The following is a 17193-nucleotide window of genomic DNA, read 5'->3' on the forward strand; positions in this document are numbered from 1 at the left end:
ACTTTCTCTTCCCCCTCTCCCTGACAAGTTGTAATTCACACCAGAAACAATATCATCCAAACCATTCTCAAAGACATTTCCATATTGTCTAGTCCTCATCCACCCCCAGGTCCTTGAGATTTGTCTCCTGAATGAAGGCTGTAAATCTTTGTACAGGATGGCAGGAGATCTTTGAGCATCTGAGTTATTATGTAAATGCAACTCAATGGTACTTTTAACTGCAAGTTGATTGGGATTGCAAATGAAACACCAGCGATTTACAGGTCTGAGCACTTCCTACAAACAGGAATTAATGATATTCGCTGACCTTGAACCTAAAGCAGGATCCCTGAAACATTCTGAAAGCTGAGACAGCACAGGTCTGGGCTGGAGCTGAGAAGCTGCATTTCATCCCACCTGTGCTGCCCATTTACCTGTTTCTCAGAATATGAAGAAAATCAACATGGGCTAGTTTCCAACACTGTGAGTCTTACTGTATAGCCCTGTTCCACATACAGCCCTTTTCTTAGCAGAAGAGTTAATTTAAGTATACCAAGTCCAAACATGAAACTGCTCCCTTGTGACTGAAACACCGTAAGGACCAGGATGTGGCAGGCAGCGCTCATGTTAGGCTGAAGGGATCCAGAAAAGATGCGCTCACCTGACACAAAGGCCACTTTCTCCTTCAGTATAGGAAGGACATCGGCAGCTTTTAAACCATCATTTCGAAAAGAACCTGCAAAACAAGAAAACAGGAAAGCCACATTAGGTGAGAGCATATCCTTGTTCCCAGCTTCATGGACACTCCATGTTTCTCAAAATCAGGCTGAAGAAAGTCTATAAATCACATAAAAGCACCAACAAACAGACTCTAATGTCTGATGCACAAACAGTATTAGCATAAATATTGATGTTTATAGAAAGAAAATACAGAGAATCAGCTCATCACTTTATCCTTCAGAAGTTCTGAAAAGTTAACAAACTTCCCACCAAGTAAGAGATTTAGCCCCACTGCCTGTTTCACAGACCATACTTTCAAGCCTGGGAGATGCCCAGCCTGCAGACCCAGACAACAGCCTTCTTCCTTCACTGTTTTGAACACAGTCCAGACAAAATTGCGGGGAACATTACAACACGTACATATCCATTTAGCATCAGCCCTTGAGGCAGATTTGCACAGGGGCCGGCTTAACAAAGGCTGTTCCTCTTCCTTACTTTCCTCTTTACACAGCACAGCTGGAAATGGAAGGGCTCAAGGTGGGAGCCACACTCAAAGGGAGGACATGCTTACGAACCAGACAAACTTTTTCCTGGGTAAGGAGTGTTTTGAAGCCACAGCACATCCTTATGTAATGCATGCTGTTTGATTACATGTTAAATATACCTGCACAGGCCATTTGCCTTCCCTGCAGTGCCACATTATTTTATGTCTCCTGAAAGTTCACCAAAGAAATCCCAGACTTTTACTGTCCTGGAAGCCTTAGGAAAAGAACTGCCAATGGTTTCAGCCACCAGCAGCATCTTTCTGCTTTGCATAAGACCAGAAGTAATGGATCACTCCTCAACAAGCCAGACACTGCTATTCCACCAGTACTATTACAAAACAAAAGGTGGATTTGAAGGACATCTTTGAATTGCTCTGAAAAATAACTCATCCATCACTGGGTAGTGAATACCCATCATGACGAGTGATCTTCAATATGGCCTTAAATCTATTCCAGCTTATCAAAGAGTCCAACATATTTGAAACCCTGTGTTTTCACTTTTTACCTTTCACAGGAAGGCAGTAACCACCATTCTTCAAGGATGGTACCAGGGCAAGAGAGTCTGCTCACTAAGCAGCTTTCTTGACTAGCTAGAAACAGGGCAATGTTGTTCCAGCCACCATGTCTTTCTTGCTGAACACAGCAGATGACACCTGACGATCTGGGTCTGAAATGGGAATGGAAATAAAAGCCCTCACTATATATTGTCACCTGTTTCTTGCCTCATGCAGCCTGCAACGATACAGTGGTTTGATCACTGGAGAGGGACTTCTTACAAGGGCATGTAGTAATAGGACAAGGGAGAATGGCTTTAAACTGAAAAAGGGTAGATTTAGATTAGATATTAGGAAGGAATTCTTTACTATGAGGGTTGTGAGATGCTGGAACAGGTTGCCCACAGAAGTTGTGGATGTCCCATACCTGGAATTGTTCAAGCCAGGTTGGACAGGGCTTTGAGCAACCTGGTCTAGTGGAAGGTGTCCCTGCCTGTGGCTAGCAGGTTGGAACTTTAAAGTCCCTTCCAACCCAAACCATTCTATGATTCTATGATGCATGCACGCATATGGAGCAGACGGGATGAAGACCTTAATAGTCATTTTCACCTGCAGCTGAACCTGTGTCATCTCTGCGACACTCAGCTCCAGAAGATGAGCAAACTCATCAGCTAAGCCTACACTCATTAAAATCAGCATACAAAGGAGTGAGGTAATTCAATTCAAGGCCAAGACCAATGTAACTACAATTTGAACAGGCATTGGAGCACAGTCCTGAGAGATCCCTAAAGAGTGCTTTGTGTCAGTGAAGTGTTTGAGGACCAGGGAAACTAGTCCTGGTTGCTGAACTCCTTCTGTGTTAAAGTAAGCAGGACTTTTGGCACTCTGTATTAAACATACGAGACTTTACTATTAACCTATCCTCTTAACAAGAATAATGTCTCAGATCCCAGGCTGTAGCTAGCTTTCACATCAAAGGGAGAAACTGTTCAGCCACAGGCAATGTTTGGAATTTAAGAAGCTTTGTATATAAGCATCTCATCCAACCATGAAGCAAACAAGAACAGCCAACGTGCTAGACACATCACGGTGGCTCCAAGACAGTGAAGTAGAGTACTGGGCCAAACTTCTCCAGCTGCAAGATCAGCAGTGTCAGTACAAGTTGAGTTTTGGCCAATATTTGTTAAACTTGTCAGGGAAACAGTAAAGTCAATTCTTAGGCACTTTATGCAGACATTATACAACTGAAGTCTTAGTGAATAAAACCAAAATTATTAGTGGTTTTGGTATTTGTATATGTAAACCACACAATAAGGACTTCTTAGCAAGAAGCACTATACTGAGGGCTGATGGACAATTTTAGATGCTCTCCCACAAGGAAGAACTGTCTCTCACCAAGGTAATATGCATGGAGACCAGGAGAAAAATGTATGACTTTTAAAGATGGTCATCTCCTGAGCTGAGCAGGACAGGATGCAGGCAAGGGGCTTGCACAGGAGAGGCAAGGGCAGATACAAATGGGGGCAGTGCTGCCAGCAGGTGTTTTCACATTTCTCAGTATCCCACAGGACAGGCCAGACACGCTGCAAAATGATGAACAAATCAGAAAGCTTGAGGCCATCCTAGAGCATTGAAATTGACAAAAACTGATGAGAGATGCAAAACTTCCCTCAGGATGATGGAGGAAACTCCTGAAGATAGGCCAGTGCTTAAAGCAACACCCTTGCCCTGGGTGATGTATGTGCTCATGCAAGCAGCAGCTCATGACCCAGAGCTGAGGCCATAACCACTGTTTTCAGAGGTCACTCCAGCTCCTGACAAAATCCTCGCATTAGCAGCTACATCTCAGAGTATGCTCTCAGGTTTTCCAGCAAGGGCTCAGGGAAGGGATGCATAAATGGAAAAATCAATGGCTTTAATGAGGGCTCCAAAACCAACATCAAATCTGTCTCCAAGAGGGCCCAGCGCAGCAATGATGCATTCCCCAGTTCATAAGTTATTATAAGCATACCCCTAATAATGCTCATTTTCATCCTATTCCCCAGCTGTTTCTAATACATTTGTTTTGTTTGTTTGTATGCTGGATCCAAAGCCATGTCTGCATAGCACCATCTAATTTTTGCCGCAGAGCCCTGGGTATACAACCATCTAGCTAGTTTGTTACTAGATAATGACAAAGGCTGTGCTTTGTATCCTGCCCTACACCTCTCTTTTACCCCTGTAAGACAGGAGCCCTTCTGCAGCTGAAGTACTCAGAGAAGGACAGGTGGATGAAGGAAGGGCAGGCTGGACACTGAGCCATCCTGCCCACTGTCCATGCACTGGTTTTCTGGCTCACCATAATCATAAGCATGGGCCTACCCAACAGTGCCCCTCTTGCCCTTCTACCTGCAAGTCTCACCCTGGTCTTCAAAGAAGCCTAAGCATTCCAACTGCTGACACGGTTCCATGTCCCAGTCACCCTGCAGCCCCTCACACCTTTATCATGCCCAGGCTTAATGTGCTATCCACCTACCGGGGTGCTATGACTACGTACAAACTTTTATTATTCCAGTGACACAAGAAAAACACACCATGCCTGCTGGAGCAGATGACAGAATAAAGTACTCCTGCTAACTGGGAAGCACTGAAAAATTAAAACAGTGGATCCTCAGCATGGCTGAGTCATGTTTCAGGGCACAGCAGTGTCACACATGTACAGCCTGTCTCCCAGCAGGGATTCCCTGCACGGCAGAAGCAACTCACAGTTTTAGGTGAGATGCTATAATGAGAAGCCAGCTGGGTGAGAAAGGAAGCTTAAGGCATGTGTCCATGTTGAATGCAGCAAACCTGGAGCTGAGAAAATTCCTTTTTCCCCACACAAATGCCCCACGTAGCCTAGGGAGCTCACTGCTGCTGATGCAGAGGTCAGCAGCTCAAGGGGCTTCCCGAGCGGGTTAGAGATCTGTGAACAGCAAACAGCTCCAGGGAACTGTAAAGATTAATAAAATAAGCAAGAGTTTTGGAAAGAATATCAGCCTACAGAGTTTGAAGTGAAAGCCAAGCTCTAACTCTTGGAGTGAAACAGAAATTATCCCTGGAGAGAGTCCTGTGGGCTTTAGGATTTCTTTCACTAAGCAGAGAGCAGGGCCTCTGTTGGAGACACTGTCTTAGGCTAGATGAACCAATGGTCTGCTCCAGAGTGGCTTTTCCTAGAAAAGCTTCAGTTCTAATCTGAAAAATGCAGCTCTTGGCTTCAAATAAAGATCAGCTGCTAGAAATATGGAAATACTTTCTATACTTAAAAAAGTATGCGTAGGCAAGAAGGCCTCCTGTCAGAGCACTGCATGGGGCTTAATCACTTGGCTCCTGATGCCTTCAGCAGGATTTGTTCATCCCAAGTCCCATGCAATGTTTCAGGAAAGGCAGCCCACATTCTCATAGCTCTCAGAACAGCTTTGACTATTTAAAAACTTCAGCATGAAGTTTCTTTAACCAAACAAAACTGAACTCCTTGGGCTAAACCCACCCCTCAAAGAACTGTACTGGAGTCCAGGAGGCAACAGTAGGATTAATCTGGTCCATACTCTTTCTTCTTCCCTCAGTGAAGGCCGCTCTTGTATTTCTCTGCCTCTCCAGTTTTTAGAGCAATTATCTTCTAGGTTTATCATAGCCTTTTTGGCTTCCTACCTCTTTTTTTTCCTCTCAAATTCTCAGTTGATTTTATTTGGTTTTGCAGTATGGTAGAATCTTGGCTTTCTACAACATACAAACAGAAGGGATGTCTGATGTGAGCAGAGAAAGGCAGAACAAAGGAGACTTTATTATTCCCATTGTAGCCTTTGCAAACTGAGTCACAGAAAGATTGACTTGTCCAGTGTCAGACAGAAAGTTTGTGCAGAGCTGAACCCTCATTTCCCCAATGCTTTCCCAATGCTTTTTGCATACAACCATCCCTTTGTTTTCTGGCAGAATATAATCCTCCTTTTTCTTCTCTTTACACTTCTTGCTTCCTCTGCCTGCCCTTCTCTCCCCATTATTCTTTCTTTGTGCATTTCTGCCTCAAATATTTACTTTGTGTGTGTGCTAAACCCTCTTTAACCCCTTCCTCCCTCTCCTGCACGCTATTGTCTGTCCCTGCAGGGCTGTGAGATTTCCTAGATAGATTTCTCTGATTTTCTTCAACCAATGGAGAGGGGCTTAGCCAAGGGCTGCCGGGGCCTTTGCTGCTGGGATTTTGCTGGCTGAGGCTCATTGATTCAGAGGCAGAGAGGCCACAGCATGGCATGAGCATTTGGTTGAATAGAAGCAACATGTGTTCCGGACTAGTATTTTAGCACCATCTGGCAGAGATAAATGGGGCTGGACACTGCATCTGTCGATTGCTCCTCTGCGGACAACAGCGTGATCCCTGATGCAAAGAAAGGACTTTAATGCCCTGAGCCCCCCAGGAGCCTGTGAGGTTCTCCTGTCACACTTCCCCGCTGCAGGCAGCAGAAAAGCAGGTTTTGACTTCACAGATGAAGGAAGGAAGGATAGGATAGGATTGAATTGAATCTAAAGGCAGCACCAGCCAGAAAAAATACAAAATTAATCTGTAAATTTCATTACCAACTATTACTGAAGATTAATCCAGAGCTAACAAAGGTTATTATTCTCCTTAATGTGACTTACAGACCCATGCCATAGCCTCAAAAGTTGTAAGAACCATGGACACCAAATAGATGCTCTGCACAGCATCACATGCCTAGCACTTTATCCCAGCTGAGACAAAAGTTATATTCATTACATTGCTGCATTCATTTTAAAATGAAAAGATGAATGTTGTTTTTATATGTAATACTTAGAGTCAGTCCAGGACTAATACTATTTTCTCTGTGTTTCCTTATTCTGTCCTTCCTTTTATTAATTATACACCACTACTGCTTGCTGGAACATCCTTCTGGCCACAGCTATTGGGTGTCAATACTATAGGCTACCTCCACTTCCGAGTTTTGCTACTGCTTGCCAGAGGTCCAACTGCTTTTCAACTGCCTTCTACAGGGACAGGTCAGTCCCCCTGATTTCCCACTGCTTGAATCCCTGCACAGCCCACTTCCCTCCCCTGCCTGTAACACAGAAAGGCAGGGCTGGGGTTTGGGGGAGCTTGCTAATTGCTGAGATTGTTATTCCTTCCACGAGGTACTTGGCAGCATCGAGCCTCCCAGCACAGCCTTTGAATGTCCACACATTTAAGCAGTAGCCTCAGCTTGAAAGCATGCCAAAAAAATAGGCAAGGCTTCAAGGAAGATACAGCCGCATGTAGCAAGCACGAGAATTCATTAGCCTCTGTGCACATGCAGCCTCGAATAAGCTGTGTTCAGCATCTGAAGCCTAAAACACTGCATCCTGTGCATCCCACCTAAGCCAGCAGCCAGGCTTTGCCTTTTCATAGATGGCATAAAACCATTCTAAGCATCAGAAGGATACCGAATTAATACACAATCCATGGCAAAGGCTCTGCCTTATCTCCATCCATGGGGAATTTTATTTGTTCCATTTTAAACATACACTAATAGAGACGCTAAGAGAATGCAATGACTGTGAGTCAATCTTTTATGCATTTGCTTTCTATTTCCAGCAGGACTTTGGAATCGGGCTGAGATCTTTCAGTTCTTACCCTTAGAAAAATAATTAGACGTTATAGGTAGCCCTGTGGATAGCACATCTGATTGCTAGTCAAAAGACTTGGCTCTATTTGTGGTTCAGCTCCTAAATTGCCTTGTGATCCTGAACAAGCTGTTTTAACTGTGCTAGATCTTGGTTTTCCTCTCTACAGAATGAAAATAATGACTGCCCACATTAGTAAAGCACAGTCAGCTCCAGAGACCTCAAAAGCACCTTACATACATGAATTAATTTTGTCTCAAAAAAACCCTTTCTGAGGCAGGGAACTGTTGCAGTGTGCTTTTATAGATAGGCAAAAATAAGGCATCAGCAGTAGGGAAGACTTGCTCTGGTGATCACAGAGAGAATATTTTGAGAAGGAAAGGGAGATGTTAAAAGAATTAGAAAAATTAGGTCATCTGAGACAAAATCTGGTGGTTTATTTCTTAAGTGTGCAAGGGATGGATGTGCTGACCCAGAGGGAGATGAGTGTATTCAGCACCTTGAGCTTTTAGTCATTAAGTGTCTTGTAGATTGCACTACACATCAGTGACAGCCCAGATGAAACAGTCTTTTATGGTGTTAATAAAGAGCTACAGGCCACATTCTACGCATGGCCAGGGTTTCTACTCAAGCCAAATGTGCATGAATATTTTCTTTTCATTTCACTCGCCTCCTAATTACAATTGGATTCCTTATGGAAATATTTGTCAGAAGCTTACAATCCCGTAAAAAGTTTAGCCCTGTTAGTGGGTTTCTGTAGGAAGGATGCAAGTCCTCTGTGAAGTTCTAGAGGTTGGGTACCCAGGGCCTCATCCTTTATTAAATTCTGTAGGTTAGAATAATTTCCTTTAGCTGGCAATGGTTTATGCGACAGGCTTTTTCCACAGAGCTGCACCAGGGCATCTGCCAGCACCTGTCACGTATCAGTGACGTGCTTAGGGTTTCCCATGCGTCTCTCAGAAAGCCTCCCTCCTGGATCCTGGAGGTCCCCAGCCGCCAGTAACTTCTCCAGGACAAAGAAATAAAATAAAATATCTAATTATGTACAACATTCAGGAGGCACTTTGCTGAAACGCCAGCCTTACAAAGGAACCATATGCCAGTGCCTCAAGTGTGCTTTGCAAACATCTGCCTCTCAGGGGGATTTTATGCCAGACAGTAAGAAAGCAACTTTAATTAGAGGCCAATTGAGATTCTTGTCCCAAGGCCTGTGACTTCCCTAAAAAAGAAAAAATAAAATAAAATCCCAAACAAACAAAGCAATAGCATTTGTCCTTGTGTTTAAAAACAATATGTACATTTTCTCTTTAATGCAGAGGTTCTCTTTTTCATTTTTCTGACAGGCTTCAAAATGCCTCAGCCAAACAGATGCACAGGCTGACAAAGTGCCCATTGCCTTCAGAAAAATCCCTGCCCAGGAAGGACGGTTGTGTCTAGTGCAAGTGTCAGAGTGGGTTTTAAATTAGTCATTTTTGATCAGGGTTCATCCAATATTCAGAAACTAGAGGCTCGCTATTAATTAGGCTTATATTTCCCTGTCTCACCTCCCCTCAAATCCCATCTGATCAGATTCATTTCTTCCTTTGCTCATCCCCTTTGGCCCCTCTTTCTGCTAGGGCTTATGATTTCAGCTTGCAACTACTGTGTCATGTGTGAGGCTAATTAAAACAAAAAAAAAAAAAAAAAAGTGAAAACCCAAACTTGCAACTCAAAGCGTGTTTTCCCTTCCTATGCACGAATTCCCCAGTTAGGGATAAAGTAAGGTCCATGCCCTAAGCTCTTGAAATGGGGCAGGCAAGTAGAAACCATCCCTGCAGAGGGGTATGAAGCCCTGCTGGGATGGCAGAGGCCATGCCTATGCCTGAGGGCAATGACACAGTTCATCCAGACTAGGCAGTTGCAGGTCTCTGGGTGATGCACCTCCAGACAAAACCAGCAAAACCAAGGCAGCAAGTATGGCAGAAGAAAGCACACCAGCTAATGCCAGGTGCAGCACATCCCTGCAGGGGTGCAGGAAAGGTTCATAGCCTATGCTGCGATGCTGGGCTGCTCTGACAGCAGATCCCCACAGGAGAGCAGGACCTCCTTTCACACCCCACTCTTTTGTCCTTATTTCACTTTCCCAGGGTCTACTCCTCTGCAAGCCAATCTAAAAACAACCCCAGCACACTGACAGGGACTGTGCTTAACACTTGCAGCTGACTTCAGATTGCCCAGACCTCTCTAACGAAGCACCGAACTGGAAAGCAGCAGCAAGGAAGGGTCTCACAAGGAAACGCTCTGGGTGTAATGGTGGTTGGTTTAACTTCCCCAACAACATCCTAAATCTAAACAAAACCAGGGCAAACGTTTTACATACATCAGTGGGAGGGGGGAGACAAGACACTCACAGGACTAAATAATTTATCTGCCTCTTGTACGGACGCTGACATTCTTGACACACATTAAACATTAATGAAAATCATTTTATGGATGGCTGAATCATGCCAGTCAATGCATAATCTCCTGCCTCTCCACCTGCCACTTTCACCCTCATCTGGGTCCTACTGCAGAGTGCAGCCACTCGTAACTCTGCTCCTGAAGGGGGCTGGACTCCCCCAGATGCCAAAGAGCAGAGCAAAAGCACTGAGGGGGCTGAACAGACCCTAACAAAAACATAGATGAGAACCGACCCCACTGAGCCCTAACCCTGCTGCTGTTAAATGCAGAAACCTGCTGTTTTGTTAATTAGCTAACATGAGATGTTGTGAATCATTTTGGAAAGCAAATTACGTCTCTGATTTTTGAAAGTTTCCTAGCCACATTTGCTATTTTTTCCTTTTCTCAATGTATAAATATCAATCAAATTGCCTCTGTTTAATCTAATGTTAGCCTACTCATATTTTCAGCCGCTCCCTAATGCCAGTACAGCCCCTATGCCCAGATGTCTTTAGCATGCTAGTATAAATGTTTATAGCCCTAAGACTTACTGCTGTAAGAAGCTTGACATTTTTGTGGTAAAACCCCTGCAATATTACTCTGATGTTGAATAGAAAAGGATCACCAATGGGTTGAAAATGCAGCTTTCCTTTAGTTTGTTCCAGCTAAGGACACGTATAAAAAGATAACTAGGATTAAAGCCTCACTATCTGGATCTCTCCCTGGACAAGTAGTCCTTAAATTTGCTGAAATGACACCCACCAGAAGGCAGTTACACAAAGCCACTGCGTAGCCTTCAAACACAAAGGATACACATTTAATTTCATTTTGCATATCCCATTAGACTGAGACTGGACACCAGAGTTACCAGAAATATGTTCTTCATCCCAAACATATTTATCTTTATGGAAGGGGCTAAAATATATCTAACAAGATTATCATCTAAACTCAGTGAACTGGCTTCTTTTTTACTAAGGGGGAGGTCAAAGCTGCACAAGTCACTGGCTACAGGTTAATGAGATCTGACTGATCTCCAGAGGGTGCAAGCTGCTGCTCTATAGATCCCCGACAGCTGGAGTGAAATGACAATCCAACTCACCCTTAAAACATAGGGATGTAGTTTGGGGCCCCTCCTTCCAGCCCACTGCCAGGTTGCAAATGCACAAGCCACAGACCTGACCTTGTCTCCTTATTTTTTTCTTTCAACAAAGGTGACAGAAGTACAATATATTGGCAATAATTTTTTAATTTTGCAGCTCGCATTGTAAGATCCTTTTCCCTTCACATCTTCCCTTCTTCTGAAGAGATTTTACTGGTTAGTGGTTTCCCTCATTTCACTTTCACTGGAAGCATGCTCTGCAAAAACCAGTAGCTCCAGGCATGAGGAAACTGTCACATGCGAAGTGCCAGTAATAGTCCAAAAGTTCATTAGAAAGATCTCCAAAAAATAGTGAAATTATATCTTGATCGCAGGTCCCCTATTGCAGCCTACTGTGTCTTACCAGGATCCTGCCGCAGGCAGCTGCAGAGCCTCATTTGAATACAATACCGAGAAACAGGCCCCAATCTAAACTGAGCTAGGTAGACAAAAAGACATTTATTAGCTTCTGTAAATTAGAGATGAGAGGAAAACATAGTTTCTCCTTTCTCCCATATCTCCTACTGCAGATGAGATTTCACTCTTCTGGCTGCAACAGTTGTAATAATCCATTTTCATCTTTTTCCCCAGTCGGGAATCCATCCTGCACATCTCATGCAAGGCATCCCTGCTCTCCAACACAAACATGCAACCACACGCACCTTCTCATATTTTAGTTCTAGCTTTGATGACGAAAGGACAGAAATGTGTCCATGTTTCCAGCCTACGACTCTGTCCAGGGTTCCCATGACCTTTTTCTGCAAACTCCAGCTCTGCTGCTGGGATGACTTCTCCATTATGTTAGTTGTTCAATAACTCTTAGGCATTACCATGCTAATACATCTTTGAATAAATGACAAGTCACAGTCAGAAGTCGATGAAACATTAGGAGCGATGACAAAACAAAAATGGCAAATTAACTGCACAAAGGAAAAGAAAGAAACACAGTGATATTTTTCTGCCTGCTTCCAAAGCAAAGGCAGAATGAAAGGCGGGCTGGAGAGAACAGATTCATCACACTTTGGCTCCATTATTATAATAATTAATTTATATTAGCAGGTGCACATTAAGAAGATCTGTTTCCACCCCTCTGTCACCACCAGCTGGTGCAACATGAGTGTGTCAGTCATCGGAAATAGTAGTTGTGCTGATGCCCCTCACCATCCATCTTCCGTCTGCATCCTGCCCTGCCTCCAGCCTGCTTTGTTATGGGGTCCAGTCAGCATCACTGGTACAGGACTGCACAAACACATCAGAGAGCGCTGTTTCTAAAGTGTCTAAAATAGCCAGGGCCAGCTATGGTTGGAGGCAACCAAACACGTAATGGCATTTCCTGTATTTCATGGCAACTGAGTGATGGTGGAACTCAGGTGTCAAGGCCAGGCAAGACATTTATAAACTCACACTGAAAAAGCAGCTACGACTTTCCAGCCAGAAGTCTTGTTCCTGTGGAACACAGACTCATAGAATGGTTTGGGATGGAAGGGACCTTAAAGATCATCTAGTTCCAACGCCCATATATTGCAGGGGGGGAATATCAGGGAAATGTTCATCAGTCCACTGATCTCTATTTTGTACCCCATCCAGTGGATCCCACTGCAGGATCTGGCCCAGTGCCCACCAGCAGTGTTCAGGGAATTACATGGGACTGAGAGTGCCGGAAAAATATTCCCTTGGTATTGCCTCCTTAAGTTTTGTGATCTGATGAAAAAGCAGGCTGTGGAAATACAGCTACCCTCTCTACCACTTTCCTGGGAAGCCCTATCAAATGTTGCAATATCCATTTATAGCAAGGTGTACATTAACTCCAGAAAGTCAAGATACATGACACTGACTACTAATGCAAGATAAAGCAATAATGACATGCTTGTGAATAAAAAATGCATACTGAAATATTATGGAAAGAAAGTTACCATGCAGGAGAGGTATAAAATTAAATTTTACAAGTGGTATACTGGCTTAAATGATATGGACAAACAACCTTTTCATGGCCATGAGATGCTTCTTTGGAAATGTTCTGTGAACTCACACACAGAGAGAAAACCAGAGATAAATACTCTCTTCTTCCCCTGCACTGAAGAGCTACAGTATAGAGCACACTGCCTGCTGTAAGACTACTGACAATTAAGGATGTGTCACCCTGAGCAGTATCTCTGTCTGCACGTATTTAATCTGCCCATTACCATCATCCTCAGCCAATGCAACACAACCATGCACAGAAATCCTACGTTATAGGAATAAATATCCATTGAAGCCAAAATGGCAAGCCAGCTGAGCACATAAATTGCCCAGATTCTACCCGAGGACAGGAATAATTATCTTTCCAAATCCACTTTAAAACCTTCACTAAAGAATACTTTCTGAAGAGGTCAAGCCCTGATGATAGCTAATACTTTCAAATGAATCTTTGTTATTGCCCAAATACAAAGAGCTGTTTTAACGCATCACAACAGAAGAATGCCTCCTCCAGGAACGAGCTTGCCTGCATTTGTATAGATCATCACTTAAGTGTTTGGTAAGTCATATGACTGTGGCTTTGAAAGACTGCATTTTGATGTCCAACAGACAGATGTCAGCATAAAAAGGTTGAGGAGGGGAAAAAAAAGCCCAAGCTCTGCACAGCCAGCAGTAATTGACAGGACAGTAGTGAGCCTGTGTGTGGAGACCAAATAAGCTATAGCAACTGAGCTACCTCCTGACCGCTTTGCTTCCAAACATTATTTAGCAATAGTGAAGCTACGTAAGTGCCAGTAATGTGAAGTGCCCTAAGTCATTGCTACCTGCTCAGCCATGTGGCTATGCTACCCCTTACACTACTGTTAACTCAGGTGCCCCCACTGCTGCTAGAAAACAGGTACCTGTTAAAAGAGTGCACTTGACGCTGTAACCAGTTAGTCCCTTGGGTGTCAATTGTTTGCAGAATAGTGTGTTGTAGTTTACACTACCACTGTCACTGCTCTTCCAGGGATAAACAGAAGGCTCCTGTCGTCAGTGTTTTCAATCCAGCCCTTTTCACAAGCACTGCTATTCAATTATAATGATTGTTTTGTTAAGTGTGGTTCTACTAGGAAAACTGACTCCATAAAAATAGGATCATGGAGTTCATGTTTATTGCATCTCAATGATTTCCAGATCAAAGGCAGTCAGTTTACAAGTAAAAATGATGTTTGGTTTGTTTTTCCAACTACCAGGTCTACAAACTCCTGCTGGGATCTAGAAGTTAAGTTGTCATATTTTTGGCTTGTATGATTGCAAAAGGAACGAAAAAGAATTCTGCTCGCCCACTCCCAGAGAGGCTGAGTATTTCCAGCTTCAACAGAGATAATAAGCAATAAAAGTGAAGACAATATTTTCAGTCCCACTTATCTAATTCTGCACTTCAGGGCTCAGAAAGGTAATCTGATTTTAAAAGCTACTCCAAGGGCAACTCGAAGTGACAAGACTTAAGTACCACTTAAAGTCTTACTGCATATTTAGGTACCTAAACAATATGTACCTAACTTTAGGCACCCATTTTTCAAAACCATTCCCCTTAATTTAGTCAGCAAATTAATCAGATTTGCATGTGATTACACATAGATAGCAGATCACTTCAGTAGGAAGGTGCTATTTTTATATAGACACTTGTCGGAGCAGAATTGCATGTTAAAGTAAAATTTATGAGTCCGCAAGCTACGTTAACTCTTTGACAGCTGCAAATTATTGCATTACAGACATCACCAACGTGCTTACACAGACACATGTGCGTATGTGTGACTTAAGCATTCCTCAGCCGTCTGCCTGTAAAACCTCAGCGTTGTAGGGGACAGCAGGTTTCCTTCATGGCAACTCCTACAGGTCGTAATCAAGATTCTGAGCCCTACTATCATGCACATGAAAGAAACAAGCTGTTCTAGGGGCAGAGAAACACCTGAAACCTGTTTTTTACTATGGATTAGCTTCCTTGCATGTTGACACGCAGATCCTCCAACTCTTTGTCACATCACCTATGAGTTCCCTAAAGCAAAACCTCCACTGTTCAGCCGCACCTTTGCATCTCCCCATTTCACCCCCCACCCCCAAAATGTCATCGAATCATAGAATAGCGAGGGTTGGAAAGGACCTTAAGATCATCTAGTTCCAACCCCCCTGCCATGGGCAGGGACACCTTGCCCTAAACCACGTGGTCCAAGGCTCTGTCCAACCTGGCCTTGAACACCGCCAGGGATGAAGCATCCACAACCTCCCTGGGCAACCCATTCCAGTGCTTCACCACCCTCACTGTAAAGAATTCTTCCTTAGATCTAATCTAAACTTCCCCTGTTTGAGTTTGAAGCCATTACCCTTGTCCTACCACTACAGTCCCTAATGAAGAGTCCCTCCCCAGCATCCTTATAGACCCCCTTCAGATACTGGAAGGCTGCTATGAGGTCTCCACGCAGCCTTCTCTTCTCCAGGCTGAACAGCCCCAACTCTCTCAGCCTGTCTTCATATGGCAGGTGCTCCAGCCCCCATATCATCCTCGTGGCCCTCCTCTGGACTTGCTCCAACAGCTCCATGTCCTTTCTACGTCGAGGACATCAGAACTGTACACAATACTCCAAGTGAGGTCTCACGAGAGCAGAGTAGAGGGGCAGGATCACCTGCTTCGACCTGCTGGTCACGCTTCTTTTGATGCAGCCCAGGGTACGATTTGCTTTCTGGGCTGCAAGCGCACACTGCCGGCTCATGTTAAGCTTCTCATCAACCAACATCCCCAAGTCCTTCTCTGCAGGGCTGCTCTGAATCTCTTCTCCGCCCAACCTGTAGCAGTGCCTGGGATTGCCCCGACCCGGGTGTAGGACCTTACACTTGGCTTGGTTAAACTTCATAAGGTTGGCACTGGCCCACCTCACAAGCATGTCAAGGTCCCTCTGGATGGCATCCCTTCCCTCCAGCATATCAACCGAACCACACAGCTTGGTGTCCTGCTCTTTCCTTCTATGCTCCTGTGCCAAATGGTTTTTCATGCCACTAGTCAAACATATTTCGCCAGTGCTGCTCTCTGGAGCCCAGTATGATGGTTGCCTTGAACCTTGCAAAGGATTTGAAGGACCCTTAGCTAACAGCTGTATGTGAAACACAGATTATTGAGGGTAATCTAAGGGAATGTTTGCCCTGTTAACCAGTTATCACAAAGCATTCCTCCATGCCCCATGGTACAGCCATGTTAATGCTGACCACACCAGGGCTTTGCCTCCTCCTGCCTTGCACCTTTGGGAGTTAATGACAATGTCTGATGACAACCAAAGAGATAATACATTAATGCTTACAGGAAAAGTGGGCTGAAAATAAAGGCTGGGAATATGGCCAGCATTTACAGATGTACTGAGTTAACAAGTCTGAAGGAACTTTCCAAAATATTAGCCAGTTTTACACAACCAGCCTTTCCGCACTGGTTTCACAAGCTGGAGTGCCTGCTTGCAGGGGCAGTCCTGCCAGGCCATCCTTGTAGCTTTACTGTGCCTCTCCTCCCTTTCCTATTCCCCTCCAACAAGGACAAGCAAGGATGTTTAATTAAATACAAACGTTAGCATTTTTAACTAAGTGTAAAAATGTTGATTTGGAAGGAACTGCGCCTGGCTTTCATCATTAAGGAGCACTGTGATCAGTGTAACATCAGGCCAATTACAGCAGCTATGGTGCTGAGAGATGTATTTCTGCTCTCTGGCTCTCTTTATGTATTCAGGTGTAAAGCGAAGGAAAGTGCAGCCTCAAATGCTAATCACACTGCTTAGGACATATTCAGTCCCAAGGAGCTCCTTCCAGGGCCCCTTCAATCACACAGCTATTTAGTGCCAGGCAATTGCCAATCCTTTCCCACTCCAGCCCCAGTCAAGGTCTTGCCCATGATTATGAAATCTGCCTGGAGATTTTAGTCATGCAAGATAAGGTTGTTGCTCCTTGCAAACAAGCCGCTGCTGACTTGCCTTTGTAAGATGTCAGGGAGACTCTGAAACAAGCACGGTGAGAAGGAATGGGTGTACTTGTGGCTCACTCCGTCCTCCGGATGATATTTTACCCACATGTACTCACAGATCGTGCTATTTGAGTCATCCTCATCTGAGAATGCAAATAGTTCCCAACCTGTAATACAGCATTTCTGCTTGCAGGCTTAGAACTCGGCTTCCCTCACGATGCTTCAAGCTGAGCCGAGTCCTGGAGAGCCAGGGGCTGTTCGACGTTGGGGGGAATGGACCTTGTATGAGTGGGATGGTAAGTAATGAAGTGCTTTGGGCTGCAGGGAAGATGG

At 44.3% G+C, this 17193-nt stretch overlaps 1 protein-coding gene across 8 annotated transcripts in view; it reads right to left on the reverse strand.

Annotated features, from left to right (window-relative positions):
- Nucleotides 1-17193, reverse strand: part of KALRN (kalirin RhoGEF kinase) — a 514962-nt gene that overhangs the window by 352084 nt on the left and 145685 nt on the right. For all 8 annotated transcript variants that reach the window (XM_030485889.1, XM_030485890.1, XM_030485893.1 and 5 more), the window contains exon 3: nt 641-715. In XM_030485889.1, the coding sequence (XP_030341749.1) occupies nt 641-715 (75 nt within the window). The remainder of the gene's footprint in view (nt 1-640; nt 716-17193) is intronic.

The sequence above is a fragment of the Strigops habroptila genome, chromosome 5, assembly GCF_004027225.2.
Source record: "Strigops habroptila isolate Jane chromosome 5, bStrHab1.2.pri, whole genome shotgun sequence".
Classification (NCBI taxonomy): Eukaryota; Metazoa; Chordata; class Aves; order Psittaciformes; family Psittacidae; genus Strigops; species Strigops habroptila.